The sequence below is a fragment of the Cladophialophora immunda genome (genome assembly GCF_000835495.1).
Source record: "Cladophialophora immunda strain CBS 83496 unplaced genomic scaffold supercont1.1, whole genome shotgun sequence".
In the NCBI taxonomy this organism is placed as follows: Eukaryota; Fungi; Ascomycota; class Eurotiomycetes; order Chaetothyriales; family Herpotrichiellaceae; genus Cladophialophora; species Cladophialophora immunda.
Window position 1 is genome coordinate 3,848,292 of NW_015622541.1, and position 19,935 is coordinate 3,868,226.

Genomic DNA, 19,935 nt, shown 5'->3' on the forward strand with positions numbered 1-19,935 from the left:
GGAGTTCAGGATCAGCCCAGCCGGAGGATTACCACCAAGCGAGAAACCAGCGCAGAGTGTCTCAACCAACAGGAGATTCCTCTCTGACTTCCGGATCCATTGGTATTGATCCGAAACCCCTGGTCTGGCTGAAGCAGCAGAAGCATCTTGGACATGGCATTCTGGCCACTGGCCACCAGCCACCAGCAATGGCACGGACATCCAATCACGCAGCCAACTCGTAGTAAACCCGACATCGATGGCAAATCCAAGCGACGAAAACCTCGAGTATCTGTGGCAGAAGCACGGCCGAGATCCGGGCATCATTAGCCACACCGATGCACAGGCATGCACGCCAACACCGACCTACTCGTATGCTTGCCTCCCAAGCGTCAGCTTGCCTAGGGATGGCTCTTGTGGCGGCATCTCCCGAGAGAAGAAAAGGAAAAAAAGGGGGCAATCAGTTCTAGGGTCCTGCCTACGCGGAAGAAATCGAAGGAAGATCCTCTTATCGATTGCGTCTATTCCATCGGTTAGGGTTCCCCTGGTCGGTCCTGGAAATGCAGTGGCTGATGGTGATGGTGATGGTGATGATGGTGATGATGGTGAGAAGAAGAATGAAAGACCCAGCACAGCACAGGGTGTCTGCTCATCATTATTGAATCCACGTCGGGCCCCCGCCGCGGATGCCTAAAAAGCCAAAGCCCGATTGACGCCAAAACAAGAAGAACAAAAAGAAAAAGGTCTCAGTGACTCTGCAACTTGTCAGTAGGATTTGTGGGACCTCGAGTCCACCGCGGAGGTTCGTAGCTCGTCATCGGGTGGTACAACTGTGACTATTTCTGGCCAAATGCAGCCCGGTAGTCAATACCTTGAGATTGGCAGAACGACATCAGATCCCCGACTCATGCGAGCATTGCTGTTCAGTGTTCACCCCTTTGGACACTGGGTCGAATGCCCCCTGGGCCCTGGTCGAACCATGGCCCCAGGTAGGCGAACTACTTCCTGCTTCCTCGCAACAAGGCAAAAAACCTGCCACCCGGGGTCTCTTGGGGGCCAATACTTTACCCTCTCTTGTTGCATGATGGGAATGCCCGTCATTGATTCGGTCGTTTCGGGCAGAAGCCGTCTGGTCTTGTCTCTCCCCTGTTTCTCCATGTCTGCGACGCTGTCGCCAATCGACGTTGCTATCAAGGCTCCGTTTTCAACGGCCGGCCTTGCCCAATTGCTCGACCAAGACCAGCCTCTGTCCGGCCAATGGTGAGAACCTTGAGCCCTGAGCTTTGGGGGAGAATTCGGGCAAACCAGACTCTTGATTGGCATGCCAGAAGTTGTTTCTTCCGTGGTTTCTGCAGAACACCACCCGGGTTGGGGAATTTCCCTGACAATCCTTTGATTGGGCCCCGGACTCGGGCGAAGCTTACCTGTACAAGTATGCTTTGGAGTGCTTGGTCAGGTTGGCCACCCTTTGCGCCTACCTGCGCCTGTCTGAAACTCTGAAGCCAACCAGGTAGGCTGTGCTCACCCAGGGCAAGCCATTTCGTATAGCTGGCCTCATATTCCCCGCCAGCCTGGGGGGCGGATTGTGGCTGGTGCCATCGCGTCGCTGGCTTGCCGAGACACCACTATCTGGTGCCACCGACCTAGAGATGCACACCATGGCACCGTGGCTCTCGCGACGGGCGGCGAAACATTGTCCACACAACCCTGCGGATTATAGGATGTCGCAATTGACAGCGGCAGACGGGGCCAAGTGTCCGCTCCGATGCAAAAGCTAATGCATACCTTTTCAGCTTCTCAGCTTCCTGGATCCCTGGATCTCATCGAGGGAGTGGGCTTCGCATCCATCCCAGTGTGGAGCTTTTAACCGGGACTATTGGGCCAGTACTCCGTTCTACTGCCTCTGAATAGAGCTGATCGCCGTCACGGTTCACGAACATGAGGAAATTTGTCTGCTGCTCAGGTTCCCGCTTTGTCTCTACATGGCCCAGAGGCTGCTGCCCTTGCATACAGATGAACAAGTCTACGACCGCATTGGCCCGCGTCTCTCACTGTGAGTTCGCTTCTCTGGTCCTGTCATGACTTCCGGATCATATCCGCCGAGTCTTGATCTTCCTACTTCAACTCTTCGTGGACCACGGACCACTGAGTCCAGACGTTCCTTTCTCGAATTGAAGCCCAGTGATTCGCTCTTGCCCGGCTGGCGTGCAGTGCCCTCTGGTTTGGCCCGACCCTGACGACCTCCGAACTTCTGTTCAATCCTTTAAACCCTCGACGACGGGCATCTGTACTTGTTATCATTCTGTTTGGTCAATATTGGTTGGATATCGAATTGGGGGCCAGAAGGGGAATCTGGCAGACCTGATCAGGTAGGCAACACAACTCTTGGTGGATATGTTGTGTCCAAGTTCTCGCTCAGTCCATTGGGTCTTGACGCAGTACACTGACTTGGGCCAAAAGCACTTGCAACGGACATCTAAATAAGCGTCGGAGGTACATTCGGTACATGGTCGAGGCAGAGTCTCTCTGAATTCGACACGGTGTCTGAGCACGGACATTCTGAAGGGAAAAGCCGCATTGCAGTCAGTGGACCATTGTTCCGTCGACGCAGATCTGGGGAAGGCGAAAGGGAAACGGGCGGTCTATGCGATCTTCGAACGAGCTCCGTGGGAAACGAACCTGATGCAGCATTCACGCCCACCTCAGTTCCCTCTCTGTCCGTCCTTCAAGAAACACCGATCCAGCCTCGACAACTCGAGATTCACCATAGACCACCTCACTCTGCCGAAGCCAGTCGCCGCGCCCGTTTGGGCATCTCTCCCCACCCCTCCCATGTCCGGTTCTCCTCCACCGGAACCCTCTGCTGAACCTGCCCAGATTGCCGGTCGAAGAAGAAAGCGATCTCGATCTTATACCCCTCCAACAACCGCAATCACGACGGCGGCAGTTGTTGCCTCGCCTGTTGCGCCTTTAGACGCCACGGTTCCTCGGCCAAGTGCGATATCAAGAGGTGGGGAGACCATTGCCGAACTTGCTGTCCAGCCGGGACCGTATGCGCTGAACTATCCGCTCCCTCCAGCGTCGTATCAGTCTGCGTCGAGCTTACCCTCAACGTCCATCAGCGGCCCATCGCCTCGTTTGGCACTGAGCCCTGTTTCCCCCCGCGCTACGCGAAAACCAAAGGCGCACGTCGCATCGGCTTGCGTGAATTGCAAGAAGAAGCATCTGAGATGTGACAGCAGTCGCCCATGTCGGAGATGTGTACAGAGCGGCAAAGAGGTGCGCCGATTGTGGAACTTCCGCCCAGTTAACCGAGCTGATGACTTTTATTCCAGGACTCGTGCATAGATGTCGAGCACAAGAAGAGGGGACGTCCCCCACTGAAACCAGAGGATGCTTCTGCAAGACGACCCTTTGAAGCAGCATTGACTCCCTTGACCGGCCGCTTGGGAGAACCGTCGAGGAGATTCGGCGATCCGCCAATATATCCCCCAACAGTAGGATACCCACCGCTCAGGCCATATGCTGCGACTACTCCTCGAGTGGGACAACCAAGATCGTCAGTCTTCGCTTTACACGCTGCGCCATCGATCTCGCCGAGCCTAGCAATGGCTGAAGGGACATTTGTACCTCCATCCTCTCGTCAATACCATGGCGGGATTGCTCCCATGCCGGGGCAAACATCCGCGTCCTACAGCCCTCCTCAACCAGAATCCACCTTCCGATCGATGAGCTACAGCGGTGGTTACAACTACCCGTCCCTTCAGGGGCAGGTGGGACCTCCTAGTTACTACAACCCCAACCCTATCTTTCCTCGCCCTCCGTCATCCTTGTCCTCTGAACAGCTGCCGCCAATGAGCACATCATCTAGCCTTCAGTTACCGCCAATCCTGCCAGCGCCTCCGGCCCCGATCGACCCGGCGATTGTGCAGCAGCTTCCCCAACAAACTCTGCCGTCTCCCCGAGGGCAGCAGGGAGGCAGAAACGAAGGGACACAAGAACCAGATCCGAAAAGACCGAAGATGGATATCCAGGGAATCCTCGGTCCCCGAAACGAATAAGCTGGACGTCTGCCTATGGGGACGCTGGGGGCCATGCCAGGAAGGACCACGATTTCAGTCGCACATATTCTACGAATTATTTTCCTTTGTTAAATGAAGCAACGAGCGCCTGGGGGGGATCTGGAGCATAACCTTCTGGTTCTCACAGTTCTAAATTCTGTACAATTATCTTCTTAATCAGGCACAACGCGGTCTGTGCGGGACACGGAACAGATTGTACCTTTCTAACGGATGCAAGAGCATGAGAAACGGCAGAAGAAATCTACGTACCTTTTCGAAATGAGGGACAAATTACACGGACACGAAGACAAAGTTCGGGCTAGTGATTGGAAGTGCGCAGATCAATTTCGACTCACGCGCAACGAATCTCATACCAAGGCCTTTCGATAGCCAGTCTATACACGTGGTCAACAGCACAGCATAGAATTTACATGAAGTCGGTGGACATTGTGGCCATTCAGCTGCGTATGCCATGAAGCCCGGTCGCTGGGCCTCATGACCATACCATTTCTTTGATGCAACGAGCAAAATCGTGACTTTTTCCTTTGTGGCAGGGTCGTCATCTGGGTCGATTGACGAATACATTATGGTGACGAGGACAGCGATCTTGGGGCAATTTGGCAACTCTGAAATACGGAGGACGGAGCATGGACAGAGTCGCTGTTAAAAACGATATGCGTTTATGCATTGGATAATCATTGTGACGGCCTCTCTCCTAGTTGGATAATGGTTGGAAACGACTTTGTGTCGGGGGAAACGACTCTCGAAGCAGGCAGGCAGACCCTCTGTCTGGTACGACATATTTATGGAGGGCCGGGAAAGGACAAGCAAAAATTCGAGAGGATCTACTACTACTATATTTCATTATGGAGGCACGGTGGAGGCGGTTTTCCTGTAGAAACAACGAATCACGACCACGGCCCCTGGTTGGGCCTGGTTTTCTCTACCCATTTCTCAATCCTAGCGATGCTGGTGCGGTTTCGTTGGATTGGGTCCGAAGTGCCTATACCTCATGGACCAGTATGTGAGACAGTAGGGGGGATATTGGCGGAGTTTCACTTGTCTTGCTCGGAACTGCATGTCCTCATACTAAAGCGGGAGGGAGAGAGCGAGGGAGGGAAGGGATTCCTCGACACCAAGTTGTGCCAAGTGATGTAGATGACATGTAATTGGATACTTAGAGAGCCATAGGTCAATGTCCGCGGGTGGCAACACAAGCACAAGTTCAAATGTGCTTGCTGCTAATGGTATACATGCCACTAGCTGATCCGCGAAGCTCCTGGGGTAACGCTGTGAGCAGGCTTGGGTTCTTCCGCGAACATATAGCATTCAGTATTAGCGGAGGACAAGACCAAGCTCCAGTAGCCTAGCCAGTCGCGAGAAGACCAGAGGCCAACGCCTCCAGATCCTCCAGGGTCTGCGGCTGCTGAGCTGCGGCGGCGAGGCGATGGTCCCCCTTCTTCGTCTTCTTGGTCTTTGTCGTCTTGTCCCTCTTCGTCGTCGCGGTCGCGTCTTGGTCGTCATGATCATCGTCAGACGCAGACGGCGAGTCTTGGAACCATTTCTTCTGGCGCTTCGGTTTGGGCCCGGGTGGAGGGGATTGAGATTGGAGAGGAGGCTCATCTCCAGCATCGGCTCCAGCTCCGGCTGGGGCGTCGACTTCGTCTTCGTACGGAACGAGTTGGACACCGTATCCTCGCTCGTCGTCTCCGTCGAGGTCTGCTTCCCTACCATGACCCGCCCGCTGCTGTCGTTCCCTCTCCTTCCGTTTCTCCTTCTTCTCCCTCCTCTTGCCCCGCGCGATCTCCTTGTCCACGAGATCGGCCTCCCTTGCTCTCTCGGCCTCTCTCTCCAAGAACGCCCGCCTCTCCTCGTCTGCCGCCGTGAACTCGGCTTCATCCTGGTATGCCTTCTTGTCCTTTGGCGTATCGCTGTCAGAGTCGAAAGTCAAGTGGGACCCGCGCCCGCGGTACTTGAGGAGCCTCTTCTTCGAGGCCAGAAGCTTCTCGCGCCGGTGCGAGTCTATTGTTAACGCTGGCGCGTCTGGGTTGGTGGAGAGCTGGACGCTTCTCGGTTCGAGGGAGGAGCTGGAGTTCGGTTTTCCTTTCGTTCGTTTCGTCGACGAGGGTGGCTGAGAGGTACTTCTCGACGAGGCCGAGTCGCCATCACTGTCCTGGTCGAGACCTGAGTCGCCGGCCTCGAAGCGGCGTTTTACTGAGAGGAAATCGTCCACATCGTCATTGGCGGCGGGGCGGTCATCGTCTGCTGCTTTCGTTTTGGATGCCCCATCATCTTCCTCGTCGTCTTCAATCAATTTCGTGTAATGCTCGGCCAGGACGTCCTGGTTGCGCCGTTCAAACATGCGGTCGTATTTCGTCCTGACTCCCCCATTCCGTTGTTTTTGTTTGGATCTCGGCGCGTCCTCAGCATCAGTCTCATCGCTGCTCGATTCCAGTGCAGCCAGTAGTTGTCTCGGGGCATTTTTCTTGGCTTTTGCATCCTCCCCTTTGACAAACTTCACACGAGGTGCACCAGGAAGGCCCAAACTCGCCGCGAAAGCTTCCAAATCGAGCTTTTTCAGATTGAACGTCTCTTTGTCCTTCTGGATGTGTACACTACGCACATAACTAATGAAGGCTTTCTGCCCCAAATACTTCAATTCGGGATCCTTGAAACACATATTCTGTAGTTGGTTGCGGATGGTCTGCTGCATTTTCTTCTGGCGCACATTGATCTTCTCGGGGCTGACTTTCTTTCTCGCTAGCGCGTTCAGCATGCCTTCTTCTTCGCTCGGATCCAGGAATAACACGGCCCGGCCATCGTGCTCGAACCGTGCTGTTCGTCCCACCCTGTGAATATAGGTGTCAGCGTCTTCAGGACAGTCGACCTGGACAACCCAGTCAACGGCAGGGAAGTCCAATCCTCGGGCAGCCACATCCGTTGAGAACAAGCATACGTATTTACTGTTAGAGTATTTCGTAGTGATCTCAACTCGTGCCGTCTGTTTTTGTCGTCCATGCAGGTGAAGCAAGGGAATACCAGGCTGGAGGTGACGGAAAGCTTCGTACACAAAGCGAACCTGCTTGCCGCTGCTTAAGAAGACAAGGATTTTCTTTTTGACGTTGGCACGAATAAACGACCACAAGGTATCGAGCTTTTCCGGCAGCGGAGTGACGACGTAGTTTTGTTGCAGAGAGGAAGGCGTAGCGCTGTCGGCCGCTTCGTGGACGGAGACGAATTCTGGTTCTTTCAAATTCAGCCTCGCAAGATCAGAGACCTTCTTGGTCTGAGTGGCGCTGAACATGAGAGTCTGCCTGTCTGGGGGAAGGTGCTCGAGCAGAGCGTCAATGGTCTGCTTGAACCCCATGTCCATAATCCTGTCCGCCTCGTCCAGTACCAGCATTTGTAAATTTCCAATGTCCAATTCCGCCGTCTGGTCCATGTGCTGTAACATCCTCCCCGGCGTCGCGACCAGAATGTTCATACGTCCGAGTCGTTCTCTCTCTTCTTGTAGACTCTTGCCTCCGATCACCAAGCCAGCGGAGAACGTGTGGTTGCGGCCAACTTTCCGCAGGACCTCGAAGATCTGGATGGCCAATTCTCGAGTGGGTGAGAGTATCAGTGCTCCCAAGCCATCGTAGTCCGTCCATCTCTTACGGTAGAGGTTCTCTAGAACAGGTACCAGAAATGCCAGTGTCTTGCCCGACCCCGTTTTGGCAGCGCCTAGGATATCCTCACCCTGCAATGCCAGCGGGATGGTTCTGCTTTGGATGGTAGTCAGGGTTTTGAAGTGTGAAGCTGCAAGCCCATCTTGAGTTGCTTGACTCAATGGGAGGTCGACGAAATTCTCGGGCGGAGGCGCAGATTTCGGATCGAAGTCGGTTACCCGCTGTGCGAGGGTCTCGAGATCTTCCTCTTCTCGTTTGCGTTTGAGCACTCTGGGCCTCTGGAAATCCTTCTTCGGGGCCTTTGCACCTCTCCGATGCCCCTGAGGCCCCATCGCAATGGTGTGAAGACTGCGTCTGGGTCAGTGTTGTATGGAGGGTTGTGCAGAGTGGTCGCGGCTCAAATAATTTTTGTGATCATGTGACAAGGTGCGTTATCGATAGCCGGGAAAACGTCGGCAAGCCTTGTCGGAACAGCTTCCTGATCGAGCGGGGCGACGAGCCTCTTCAACGTCTGTTACGCCTTTGTCGCCGCTCGGGTTTCAGCGAAGTACAGTTGCTATTCAGCCCGATAAATATCCCGTATTCTCAGTCAAAGTTGCTGCTCTCCTCTCATCAATTCGCTCGCTTCTGACACAAAATTTGTCCCCAGAAAGTGAAGATCTTGATAGTCATCGGTAAGCTACATACTATCAGCCCGCCATGGCTAATGATGAGTCCGATGCTCTCGATGTGCTTGAAAAGGAAGCGAAGGAATATGATAAAGTGCGCCTCTTTGACCGCGTGATGCACTTTGGCTAACGCCCTTCCTAGGACGCTGAGATCGACCGCATTCTCAATGCCTTTAGACTCGATGCGTAAGTTTGGCACGTTTTGATTCACCTTTACGTCGCTAACATGTTTGCAGCTACGCAGTATTAGACCTCCAGCCTGGAGTACCTGACTCAGACATCAAGATCGTTTATCGCAAGAAGTCTCTACTAATCCACCCGGACAAGACCAAAAACCCCTCGGCTCCCGAGGCCTTTGACCGGCTCAAGAAAGCACAGACTGCCCTTCTGGACGAGAAACAGCGCCAGCATCTTGATGAATGCATTGCAGATGCCAGACAATTGCTCATTCGACAGCATAAATATACGGTGGATTCCGAGGAACTGAAAACAGAGGAGTTTAAGCAGGAATGGCGAAAGAAGACGGTGGAAGTCCTTGTGGAGGCAGAGGCCCGGAGGCGGCGCCAGATGAAGGCCAAAATGCAAGAGGAGGGCCGTGAGAAGGCGAAAGAGGATGCGCAGATGGAGGAACGAAAACGAAAACGAGATCACGAGAAAGAATGGGAGGAGACCAGGGAGCAGCGAATAGGAAGTTGGCGTGACTTCCAGAAGGGCGTTAAGAAGGGCGAGGAGGGGAAGAAGAAAAAGAAAATGAAGGTACTGGGTTGACCTCACTGCATGATGATGGCATGTTTGGTTTTTCTTTGCACGCGCAACATGACGAGCCAGAGATGACGGCCTGGTTGGTCCTGGGTTGTAACGCGGTTAACTGGCGGATGACAGCCCAATGACTGGCTATTAGAAGGACTTACGTTCATGGACGGCGGGGTGATCACACTCAGAATATGATCATTTCTACCTGGGACACGAAGATGAAAGACCTTTGTGGAGTTCCACTACCAACCATGAGATTCCACCTGCTCCCAACTGTCTACCACAACACTGACCGAACAGTGGTTCAAATGTCACCCGCAAGAACTGTCGGTGAACTGAACTCGGACACTGCTGAGCTAATGGCTGAATAGGTGTATCACTGCAGCCAGCCTATTGGCATCTTTGACTTGGCTGGATCTTACAAGCGCCTACATGATGTGACCTCGTTGCCTCGATGCCTTCCTTCGGCCTGATCATACGTCGCCCTCAACTGCGGCAGTCTCTTCGCAAAACTCATCCATATCTCTCCCACCATTACACTACAAGTCGAGTCGAACAATATGTCAGCGATTTCGACTGTACCCCGCTACCTCTTTCGTGCGTATTCCCCAGGATCAGATGGCTACAACAGTGAAGAGAGATTTGGATCGATGGCGCAATTTAACCACCGGCTTGAAGTCACGTCCCTTACCCAGCTTCCGCCCGAGGAAGCGCGCAGTATGGTCAAAGATCATGTCGTGTGGGAGAGCTGGAAAAATCGAGACGATGATATCCTCATCTCATTTACATCCTCCTTTCTCTTTGCTCTCCAACACTGTATTCGCAAGATTTACAGGTGTCGGAGGACTTCTGAGGAAAACTGCTACATATGTATCATCGACACCTGGAAATATCCGCCCGGCACGTTTTCCTGGACGGTCGATCTTCTGAAAGATCATAATCTATGCGAAAAGGACGATGCTCGGCTGCGCCACGATTATCAGGAAGCAGAATATCTGGCTCAATTTGATCTGTCCACCTGTTTCCCGACGTCTTCAAAGTCAGACGGCGTCGTCTCCATGAGTGAACTGATCACTCGAGGAGGCCTCTTTCAGATCCTTCCTGAGCTCAACGAGGAGATCTACAAGGGGCAGCTCTGGATTCGGCTGCAGCAACTTCGGCAGCGTTGGTATCGGAGGACCGAGGCTGTGACTGCAGAGGATATGGATGGAGCCCGGAAATTGGCATTGTGCTTTGGTTGTCAGTAGATGATCCCCATGATGTTATAGGCTCTGGCAATGAAGGCGCAACCGCGAGACGATCAGAGGGTGAAGGACGAATTCATTGATGGCTTCTGGGGTCTGTTCTCCGCTGGGTCTGTCTCCTCTCATATTGACCAGATTGTAGGGACGGTCACAACGCGATTCCCGTTTGAGGATACACGAACCGATATCCCTCCGACGCTCCAAGAGCTTGCAGAATGGGAAAGACTCATGAGGACAATTTACAGAGCTCAAACATCTCTGAAGACAGACAATGCGGAGAGGGTGACTCGCCCAAGTGCCGAAAAGAGCATTGACGAAGTTGCCGACATTCTGAAAGACATTAAGATATCACTTGGACCGTCCTAAACAATGGGGTTGGCGCAGCCTTCCTGGGGAGACGGTGGGGGCTGGGATGATTCTGCGGATCAATGGAAACGAGTGACTTGCTGAATAGATGAGCCGCTTGTCTCTTTCTTTCTACCGGCTTCGGTCAACGACGGGGAACGGAGCCTCCGGCAGCGGTTTGTGTCAGCCTTGGAAACTCGTATCTCGGCAGGCGGGATGAATCTAGGTATCACCTAGAAGGCCACAGAGACTGGTCACTGTAGGTACCTACAAAGAAGCCTCGTAGCAGGGGTTTCCCCCACACTCCCACCCGATGTCATCTTTCTCCGATTTTCTGGATTTCTTTCGGGTCCCAAGGCAACTCGGTCTCTCGCTTTACACATACTACTCTTTCTCGTCTCCCTCACATTGTCACCTCCTATCTATGTCACCGCCATTATGAGCACTACATCGCTGCCGCCCAATGCCCCCATGGCCAATGGAACCTTCGCCGCGGTCAATGGAGAAGCTGATGTATCGTCTTCGTCGATCCCCGCCCACATTCCTGCCTCCCTCTCGCTGCAGGATGTCTGTGCTCTTCTCCATGCGCAGGTCTCTTCGTTCCTTTCGGCGGTTCCCGAAGACGATGTGACCCGGAGAACACAAGTGCAGGCGAGGATATCCATGCGAGTCATAGAAAAGGCGTTGGATGAATATGAGTGAGCCAGAGCCCCCCGCCGATCCCGCTTGACTCTTTTGTGCAAGCCAGAAGATCTGACAGGAGATTGTGCAACACAGATTCGAAACACTCTCCCTTTCCTATAACGGGGGAAAAGATTGCCTAGTCCTCCTCATCTTATACCTCGCCGTCATCCACACACATTTCACGCAGCCCAAGAACAGGCGGAAAGAGTTTCCCACCTCCATCCCCTCCATCTACGCAAAGCCACCCGATCCTTTCCCCGCCGTCTCGGACTTTGTCGACTATTCTGCACGCCTCTACCATCTCGATCTAACCCACATATCCACAAATCCTGGTCCGGGAAAGAGACAGAAGTCGCATTCCAATCCCCCCGTCTCACCTCCCTTAGAAGCATTGGGACTAGATGGTCTTGCGCCCAGCCCGAAGGCCAACCACACCTCCAACTCGTTTCAGAAGTCGTTCGACAAGCCGATCATCTCCTTCCGCGACGCCTTTGCCCTCTACCTCTCTTCTAACCCGCACATCAAAGCCATCTTCGTCGGCACCCGCCGCACAGACCCGCACGGTTCTCACTTGACTCACTTCGACCCGACCGACCACAATTGGCCGCCGTTTATGCGCATCCATCCGGTGATCGATTGGCATCTTTCGGAGATCTGGTGCTTCTTGCGCTCGCCCCACCTCAAAGACATCGGCGTCTGTGTGAATGGCAGCGCGAGCGACGGTCGAGGGTCCGAGACGGAGTGCACGACCCCATTGAGATACTGTGAGATGTATGACGCGGGTTACACCAGTCTAGGGGGCGTCAATGACACGGTGAGGAATCCCAAGTTGCGGTACGTGGACGCACACGGGCGGGAATGCTACAAGCCAGCGTACGAAATGACGGCGGATGACGGCGAGAGGCTGGGCAGGGAGTGAGTAAGAAAGGACGAAAGTTGCCCAAGCTTTTCAGCAGGAGTGGTTGACTTGGGAATGCACCCATATCTCTCAAGGGGCATTGACGCGGGAGAATGCACAGTCCGCACCGAGATGTTTAGAAGAGGATGCAAGAGGGCCTTCCCACCCCCTCTCTATCCCACGGGATGAAATGCCTATGATCTATAGAACTCTTGGAAGCAGCCATCTAGAAGGAAGAGAAAAAAGCAAAGAAAGCAATCGTCCATAGCATTAGTACGACTTGGTTATCATTTCGCACGTGTTCTTCCGTTCAAATCGATCAATCCTCGTTTTACCGGTTCTCAAAGTCTCCTATGAGCTTGCAGTAAGCGGGCCATTGACACCCCATGTTATTTAACGCTTTATATCTCCTTGTTGGTAGGCACGGTTGGTATATTCACGGATCCAATGCTCCCCCTCCTGTGTACGCCGTCCACTCTCTCGAGTCTGGATCGGCTGTAGCCCAGCCGGGCCAGATCGGGAGGATCTCGGGCCTTGGACGCCACAATAATCATACTCATAGGTGCTCGGTACATATTATTACTACGAGGGGGGCTAACCTTTCTCGCCATATCCTTGTACCTCGGCCATGCGTATCCAACGCCGAGAAGTCCTGGCACCGGCGCTGGTACTGGCACTGGCGCACTGGTCGGGCATAGATCTATCTCCTGGATTTCCCTGGCCTGGTCATTCATGGCTTGTTGTTACTCCCTAGTTGTAGAAGTCTAGGTATTTATCCACCATCAAGAGGCTGACTCGCCATGGATGTACCTATGCGCGGTACGCATTCCTGGGATTTCCTTCCGTAAAGACAACGAGGAGGATGGGGTTAGACACAGGACCAAAGCGATGGCCCTCAGCGGTCTTTGTGGGAGTCACCTCTTCTACAAATTCCACGCTCGCTTCATTTCGATAATATGCGTAGTTAAAGATATAGCGTCTGAAAATCCCAGGCGGGAGTTGAACCCCGTATCATGCTGGGCTGCTAATTTGTACATCCGAATGCGCCACAAGACTGTGCTTCTGAATCCAAAAAGGGGCATCACACGAGCTAGGTGCAACGCCAAAGACGCCGAGAGACTTTTCGACCACAAGCTCATCGACAAGATGTAATTTCCAGCCCACAGGTTCAGATGAGACCCGTGCAAATATCGCTGCGTCCATGTGCCCCAGCTTCATCGTGGTCGAGAACTGTGGACCTCTTCCTTTCATGATATTGATACCAAATCTGACCTGTAGAGGAACTCCTAGGACGTGCCTTTTTGGAGTCCAAAATAGTTGTAAAAGTATAGGCACCACTGGTGCAAGGGAAGCCGTAAATCCATCGCACAACCACGACCGTCCCAGGCACCACGGTGATATTGGATGACGGTAAACGGGCTGGCTCTCAAGCGCTCACCAGGGCTATGTCAGTTGCTGCCGTGCAGTTGTCGCCTTCCAGTCATTCTTGCCTGCTTCTCCTTTCAGCTCGAGACTGGGACTTTCACAAGCCATCATAGTCCGCCTTGGAAGAAGTCGCGCAGCTGCCCTGGTTCTGGGTAAGATATAGCGAGAAAAAAAGGAAACGGCGGGTAGATCAGTATTGGCCACCAAAGCCCCGAGGTTAGCCAAAACACGATCCGCAGACTTTTCTCAAACATCAACCAATTCCCAGTAACCATTTACTGCGTTCGTAGACATAGAAACTTGTGGCGACCATTGGTATAACCTTGACATAGCCAATGGTAAGACCGACGAAGAACCCTCTCCAACCTCTTTCTAACCAAATCCGACGCGCTGTTTCGGCGATAGTCAAGCGATGGCCATCACCTATAGCACCCCCGACTTGCATTCTTCGCCGGATCACTTCAAGCGGGTAAGAGGAGGTTTGGGAAACCAGGCCAGCTATCGCGCCTGAAGTCAGCTCTGCCGGGGCATTCAATTGAGCCCGTCGGTAGACCTTAGCATTAGACTGGTTTTCCTCTGGCGGAGGGGTTGCAGCGGTAGATGTTGAGCGTAGCACGGTGTATGGTGCCAGGACAGGATGCCTAAATATATCGCCAATCGTATCATGTGTCAAGAACGACATTCCAGCATACGGCAACATCCCCAGCAAAGTCGGGGAAAACCCGCGGTAGAAGTTGACAAGCCCGGACTTTGGCACAGCTCTGTGCGCCGCACTCGTGGCGGCCGCAACAGGGTTGTGACTAGCAAGATTCTCTGCTTGCGGAGGCTGTTCGTGGTAGATTTGTCGGCAGATTCTAGTCAAAGACGAACGAGAGTCGCGCTTGGTTTCGAAAGCTAATCGCACACGGATGACCTCGAGAGGGTAGGTGAAGAAGACCGACGTGATCCCGGCCAACGAGCCAGATATAAACCGACGGAATGGCGTTTCATGGATTTTGTCCGGAATGACCATCGCTCTTATCTGCTCATAGGCGAGGAATTTGATCCCGGCGTAGGGGAAGACCCTCAGGAGAGTTGCTGAATGTCCACGAAATAAACCCCGGACTCCCTCGTGCTTGTGTATGTCCCGCATCGCAGTCACCACGCCGAACCAGCTGCCCGTGTATTTTGCGAATTGAGGGTTCGAGGCCTGGAAGAGGATCTTTACCCGGTCAAGAGGGCCGACAACAGTTTTCGCCTACAACATTTAAGTCAGCACTGTCCTGGTAGAGCAGCTGCCCACCGGCCCACGTACCGCACATCCTGCCAATCCACCTGCCAACCCGGAGCGTAGGATATACTCCAGGCTGCGCTTATCCAGTGGCTTCTGCGCCTGGGACGCAGGTCTTTTCAGTGTTATCGACGCATCGTTGTCGGGGAACAATCTTCGGTCGGGGCCCGGGGGTGGCTCCTCGAGCAACCTCGAGGCGCCTCGGCTGTCCATCTCTGGTGATTGTGAGGATTGTAATGATATTGCTGCATGGCCCAGACCAGAGACAGGCATTCACAGGCCCTTTAGAACATATTCAGCCCGCGAACTCTGGGGGCGGCGACACAAAAGGACAACAATGCAACAGAGACGGCCGAGGAGGACCTCTGGGATTTTGTGACGTCGAGGATGGTGCGATGGCCAGTGATGGCACATGGAATAATAACGAGGGAGGAAAAGACTGGGGGGGAAGAGGGCGCGACTCCAGGGTCTCCAGGTCCCGTTTCCGATGCCGGGTCGCTGCAATCTCGGCGGTTTTCGCCTCTCGGATCTCGAACAATGGGGACCAACTCACACCCATGCAAGTCAGAGCAGTAATCGGCCACTGAGAATCGGTCATGCGACATGTAAATCTATATGCTATTCATTATGCTATCCAGGCATCCTCCGCAGAGCGACGCAATCCTGTCGGACGGTGCTCTGATGCAGGCCTTGACGGTACTCACGAAGCCTCTTCAACTCCAAGAGCGACGCAAATTCATCCAGACTAATATCTTGCCCCAAAGACCAGGGCCGCTTATTCACGGCATGTTACTTCGCAAAGGATTCCGCCCCCGAAAAACGCCATAGGCTGTTCTCGAGAGTCGTACCTGCGCTTTCTTCCAACAAGATCTGTGCCTGATACTTCCCATGCTACTGAGGCCCATCAGACTGAAGTGGGACTATCCTGCTCATTAAGACGCCGTTCTGCCTTGCAAGTCAACTCGAGCACCTCCAGTAACCCTTCCATTGCCACAGGGGACAATGTCCATCTTGTTGGAACGTGACGACTTCCCGGAAAGATGGTCTGAAGCCTGGGCACAAACCTGGTGCCCTGCTCAGAACTTTGCGCCCGCGAATGCCGATTTCTTCCAGATTTATCTGGGCTCCTTGACCGCGCTCGAGTGTTGTTGGGTGAAAAGAAGTCGGACAGTCTATTGGTCCCAAGCCAGATGCTGTCATTGCGTCGACGGCCTTCGGCTTCCCACCAATATGGGTTCTCTCTAGCCGAAGGCTGTGGCATCGCTCCTCCGTCTGCGGAAGGCGAAGCCTGGTTTCCCGGGCCACGACGTTGCAGCAATGTCTTGCTTCGCTGTCGCAGAAACGGTATGGAGAATTTTGAACTCGGGTCGACTCGCCTCCATGGCTTTTCTGTCCAGGAGAACAGGACGCTGTCAACACCGGCCTGGAGACTCAGCATAATGGTCTGCATCAAAGAGAGCCAGAAGATAGGATGTTTGACGTAGTAGTCACTGTAATTCGTGGCGTGAGACGCAAACGGGAAACTCCACATAATAATGTAGACGAGGGGATAGATGAACAAATACCGCAGCTGCTTGCGTATCGCCAATCTGGTCCTTTTGAGAGGGTCGTTGAGCCCACTGGAAGTTGTCGTCGGTGTTACTGGGCAGACAACGGACGTTCCCATGATCTGGTCCTTGATAGCGGATAGCGATCGCGGGCCTGTTGAGTTGTTTCGGACTTCAGGGATCGAGGCTGGGGGATCAACGGTGTTATCCGGAGGAACCTGGGTTTCACCAGACCACTCACTCCCTCGCGCCCGCAAATTCCTTCCTTCGCTATCTTGATGAGTTTCAGCGATGCTCTGGAGTGGCTTTGAGGTAATAAAGTTCACTTCGTCCCAGGGTTGACGTTCTTCAGGTGGCACAGCCGTTCCGGGAAACAGATTCTGGGTCTGAACGATCGAGGCTTGGGAGGGTAGCGGCGGTGACCTGTCACTTGCTCTCCTCTCATTCTCGTTATACCTGGTCGAATGACCAGATTGTTGTCTGAGCCCAGAGTCGTAGGAGGAATTCGTTGCACCGAGGTTATCAAACCCCCGGAATTTGATGTGGACATAGATGTAGATCCAAATATACATGACCAGAATTACACCTATGATTAGATATCTGGGCACCCATGACAGTGCGAGTCGATACCAGAATGGCCGTTTGGGAAGATAGCAGAATGTGCCGGCTGTAGTATAGGCATTCTTGTCGTTGAAGAAGGCCAATGACGCTGCCAAAAGTGCGGGACCAAGCCACATGATGTAAGTCCACCGTCGGTACCGATAGAGTCCTCCTTCTCCTAAGGTGCTACCCGGCCTGAGAATGTAGAGGATGGAGTGCAGAGCAATGATGAGAATGGCCATGTCGGAAGACTCGATGGCGAACACAAGCAGGAATCCGCTGGCCTGGCAGAAATTCGAATTGCTATTGACTGGTCCTTTGGCGAACACCACGATCGGGAAGACGAAGTACCAAGCTGCTTTGAACGTGTCGCTGATGATGAGGTATAAAACCAGGCGATGCCGGAAGCTCCTTCGCATGATGAGGAACCATCGCAAGGTAACCAGGACCACGACCAAGCTGACGGATGCGCATGCCAGCGCGGCAACCAGAATGGCTTGATTTTGCGCATCGCTCAACGAACCACTGACATTTCTACCAGTTTCTCCCGTGTTGGCATGGATGTCTCGCCATGTCAAGATGTGCGAAGAGTGGCTTCTTGAATTTGGATCGAGAATATCTGATGCTCGCCCCTGTAGAGAAAGTCGAACCATGAGAGGAGTTGTTGGAAGATCACCAGAAATCCAGCATCTCTCATAACATGTTTTACTCAGCAGTCACAGAATCGAGGGTATGCTCTCTGCGGAATATAGGACCAGTAGAAGAAGAGGACAAAAGAGATCCGACGATGGCAAGTTTCGTGAAAATAAGTTCTTGCACTGCGCGTCGTGAGGCAGACACCAGGGAGGGAGACAGGCGATGAACACCAACACCAGAACACAAAGGAGACGGTCTAAGAGGACGATCCTGCAAAAGTCCCTGCATCGTGCGAGTAAAGAGTTCAGACCCACCACCAGGAATGTTGTTGTGATGCAGCTGCCAAACTTCGGGTGATCAAGAACGGAATGGCAGGGCGGGTCGCAGACTGGAGAACTGGCCCATGGGCAAAGGTTCGTCATCAGGAAGCTCGGACTTGGCCATCGTGAGGGCAAAGGCTTGCCAGTGATCTGTGCGAGAGCTTGATGATGGTTTATGTTGGGTTTCCGTGGGGAGAACAAGTACGGAAGAGGGAGCATGTGAAGCTGCGCCCTGAAGCCCCCTTTCTATACGCATTCCAAAAAGAGGCTAGCGTCACCGGTGGCTGCGTCTCTCGATCTTCCCTTTCACCCCATGCCGTTCCCTCCTCCTCGTTCCTCAACCCCCAACCTTGTCTAAATACCCGAAGACACAAGCTCATGCATGGTGCATCAACTGCTCCACCTTGGCAAACAAAACACGATGCGGAGCTCCATCCCGTGCATGTTTCACATGAGCGCCCATTATGTCGGGGACGATCCTTCACCGTAACCAAGCCACCACTGTTGTCCTGATCGACATCCCCCAATCTATTAGCGATGGTCAACAAGTTCCCTACGCGCTTCGATCGTCTCCAGCCCTTGCAAGCCCCTACCCAAGCACGGAACCGAAGGGATGGAAGCGAGAGGCTATGCTCAACAAAACAGCCGCTGACGAGCGGCTCTATCACGAGTCCGTGCAAAGGGAGATTCGTGCCGCATTGAGCGAGAGCCGGACATATCTGCATCGTCTGGGCGGGGCTTGGTACCGTCCACGCCACGCTTTGACCTCACATCCTGACTCGGCTCAGTCACCAGCCCGAACAAGAAATTCGGAGTGGTCTGCGAGCCCTGCTTTGTCCCATGCGGCGGCGCCTGTGGTGTTGTCGACCACAGAAAAAAGCGACCAGTTTCACTCTCTTGAAGATCTGCAAGGCACCATTGTCTACAACATCCGACCAGGGGCCGCAATAATTCAGGTTGGTGATATTGGTGACTTTGTTGTCCCTTCAGGATCTGCCTTCCTTTGGGCAAGTCTCGAATCAGGATTTCCCGCTTTCCTCTCAGCCCGTCGAGAACTATCACCCGAGAACAGGACCTTCGACATCATCCTTATGGATCCCCCCTGGCCGAACCGCTCAGTCCGCAACTCTAATGCCTATAGAACGTCGGAAGCTCAAGTTCAGGATCCTTTTCTACGCACAGTGCGCATTGTGGGAGATTTCCTGGCTCCGCAAGGTCTTCTTGCCATTTGGGTCACTAACAAATCCTCTATACGCGCTAGAGTATTGCAGACATTTCAAGCACTAGATCTGCACCTCCATGAGGAATGGGTGTGGATCAAGATAACCGCCCAGGGTGTTCCCGTCAGCCAAATTGATGGTGTCTGGCGGAGGCCGTACGAGATCCTACTGTTACTTCGGAAAGGCCAACCTCCTCAAGGCCCTGCACGAAAGGTCATCGCTGCGGTTCCGGACTTGCATTCGCGAAAACCTTGTCTAAAGATATTGTTGGAAGAGCAGCTCCCTTCAAAATACAGTGCTCTTGAACTCTTTGCGAGAAATCTGATAGCCGGCTGGTGGTCATGGGGCGACGAGGTGTTGAAGTTTCAGCATGAAAGCCAATGGGATGGTTATGAGCGGTCTGGGGTAGAATTTTAGGACGTGATTCTCGTGCAGCTCGGGAAATTCGAGCAAGCAAGAGCGTTTCCGAGATGGGGACATCGGGGCCATGTACTCGATAGTGAGGACACGAGGCTGACTCCCGCAAGGCTGTGCACTTCCGCCAATGAGAAACCCCAGGTGCCTGGATCTCCCCGCCATTGACGCAATTGGCAATTGCCTGTCTCTCCATTTTTATT

General features: G+C 53.4%; 8 protein-coding genes across 9 annotated transcripts; 5 read left to right on the forward strand and 3 right to left on the reverse strand.

Annotated features, from left to right (window-relative positions):
- Positions 1 to 1,686: 1,686 nt before the first annotated feature.
- On the forward strand, positions 1,687 to 5,187 carry PV07_01120. Of its 2 annotated transcripts, XM_016387627.1 has the most exons (3): positions 1,687 to 2,348; positions 2,440 to 3,258; positions 3,315 to 5,187. In XM_016387627.1, exons 2-3 carry the CDS (start codon positions 2,662 to 2,664, stop codon positions 4,038 to 4,040), a joined length of 1,323 nt encoding a protein of 440 aa, XP_016254555.1. In that variant the 5' UTR covers positions 1,687 to 2,348; positions 2,440 to 2,661; the 3' UTR covers positions 4,041 to 5,187. The 2 variants fall into 2 exon arrangements, with proteins under 2 accessions (XP_016254555.1, XP_016254554.1); XM_016387626.1 differs by having other exon boundaries at positions 1,687 to 3,258.
- On the reverse strand, positions 5,185 to 8,083 carry PV07_01121 (uncharacterized protein). Its single transcript, XM_016387628.1, has one exon. The coding sequence runs from the start codon at positions 8,038 to 8,040 to the stop codon at positions 5,407 to 5,409; it is 2,634 nt and encodes an 877-aa protein (XP_016254556.1). The 5' UTR covers positions 8,041 to 8,083; the 3' UTR covers positions 5,185 to 5,406.
- A 324-nt stretch (positions 8,084 to 8,407) lies between these two features.
- Positions 8,408 to 9,144, forward strand: PV07_01122 (uncharacterized protein; the record flags this gene model as incomplete). Its single annotated transcript, XM_016387629.1, has 3 exons — positions 8,408 to 8,470; positions 8,519 to 8,562; positions 8,613 to 9,144. 3 exons carry the CDS (start codon positions 8,408 to 8,410, stop codon positions 9,142 to 9,144), a joined length of 639 nt encoding a protein of 212 aa, XP_016254557.1.
- A 545-nt stretch (positions 9,145 to 9,689) lies between these two features.
- PV07_01123 (uncharacterized protein) lies at positions 9,690 to 10,739 on the forward strand (the record flags this gene model as incomplete). The annotated part of the gene is made up of 2 exons (XM_016387630.1): positions 9,690 to 10,368; positions 10,516 to 10,739. 2 exons carry the CDS (start codon positions 9,690 to 9,692, stop codon positions 10,737 to 10,739), a joined length of 903 nt encoding a protein of 300 aa, XP_016254558.1.
- Positions 10,740 to 10,868: 129 nt separating this feature from the next.
- On the forward strand, positions 10,869 to 12,620 carry PV07_01124 (uncharacterized protein). Its single transcript, XM_016387631.1, has 2 exons — positions 10,869 to 11,416; positions 11,496 to 12,620. Exons 1-2 carry the CDS (start codon positions 11,157 to 11,159, stop codon positions 12,319 to 12,321), a joined length of 1,086 nt encoding a protein of 361 aa, XP_016254559.1. The 5' UTR covers positions 10,869 to 11,156; the 3' UTR covers positions 12,322 to 12,620.
- A 611-nt stretch (positions 12,621 to 13,231) lies between these two features.
- PV07_01125 (uncharacterized protein) lies at positions 13,232 to 15,404 on the reverse strand. The gene is made up of 2 exons (XM_016387632.1): positions 15,020 to 15,404; positions 13,232 to 14,962 (listed from the first exon to the last, which is right to left on the reverse strand). Exons 1-2 carry the CDS (start codon positions 15,266 to 15,268, stop codon positions 13,979 to 13,981), a joined length of 1,233 nt encoding a protein of 410 aa, XP_016254560.1. The 5' UTR covers positions 15,269 to 15,404; the 3' UTR covers positions 13,232 to 13,978.
- A 265-nt stretch (positions 15,405 to 15,669) lies between these two features.
- Positions 15,670 to 18,280, reverse strand: PV07_01126 (uncharacterized protein). The gene has a single exon (XM_016387633.1). The coding sequence runs from the start codon at positions 17,793 to 17,795 to the stop codon at positions 15,900 to 15,902; it is 1,896 nt and encodes a 631-aa protein (XP_016254561.1). The 5' UTR covers positions 17,796 to 18,280; the 3' UTR covers positions 15,670 to 15,899.
- Positions 18,281 to 18,445: 165 nt separating this feature from the next.
- PV07_01127 (uncharacterized protein) lies at positions 18,446 to 19,892 on the forward strand. Its single transcript, XM_016387634.1, has one exon. It carries the CDS (start codon positions 18,563 to 18,565, stop codon positions 19,733 to 19,735), a length of 1,173 nt encoding a protein of 390 aa, XP_016254562.1. The 5' UTR covers positions 18,446 to 18,562; the 3' UTR covers positions 19,736 to 19,892.
- Positions 19,893 to 19,935: the final 43 nt, after the last annotated feature.

Excerpts from the sequence above, each read along its gene's own strand:
- PV07_01120 (XM_016387626.1), top strand. The coding sequence starts at position 2,662 with ATGCAGCATTCACGCCCACCTCAGTTCCCTCTCTGTCCGTCCTTCAAG. Across the intron at positions 3,259-3,314 it reads GTGTACAGAGCGGCAAAGAG|GACTCGTGCATAGATGTCGA; the intron begins GTGCGCCGATTG and ends CTTTTATTCCAG.
- PV07_01121 (XM_016387628.1), bottom strand. The coding sequence starts at position 8,040 with ATGGGGCCTCAGGGGCATCGGAGAGGTGCAAAGGCCCCGAAGAAGGAT.
- PV07_01124 (XM_016387631.1), top strand. The coding sequence starts at position 11,157 with ATGAGCACTACATCGCTGCCGCCCAATGCCCCCATGGCCAATGGAACC. Across the intron at positions 11,417-11,495 it reads AAGGCGTTGGATGAATATGA|ATTCGAAACACTCTCCCTTT; the intron begins GTGAGCCAGAGC and ends TGTGCAACACAG.
- PV07_01125 (XM_016387632.1), bottom strand. The coding sequence starts at position 15,268 with ATGCCTGTCTCTGGTCTGGGCCATGCAGCAATATCATTACAATCCTCA. Across the intron at positions 14,963-15,019 it reads GTGGATTGGCAGGATGTGCG|GCGAAAACTGTTGTCGGCCC; the intron begins GTACGTGGGCCG and ends TAAATGTTGTAG.
- PV07_01126 (XM_016387633.1), bottom strand. The coding sequence starts at position 17,795 with ATGGTTCGACTTTCTCTACAGGGGCGAGCATCAGATATTCTCGATCCA.
- PV07_01127 (XM_016387634.1), top strand. The coding sequence starts at position 18,563 with ATGTCGGGGACGATCCTTCACCGTAACCAAGCCACCACTGTTGTCCTG.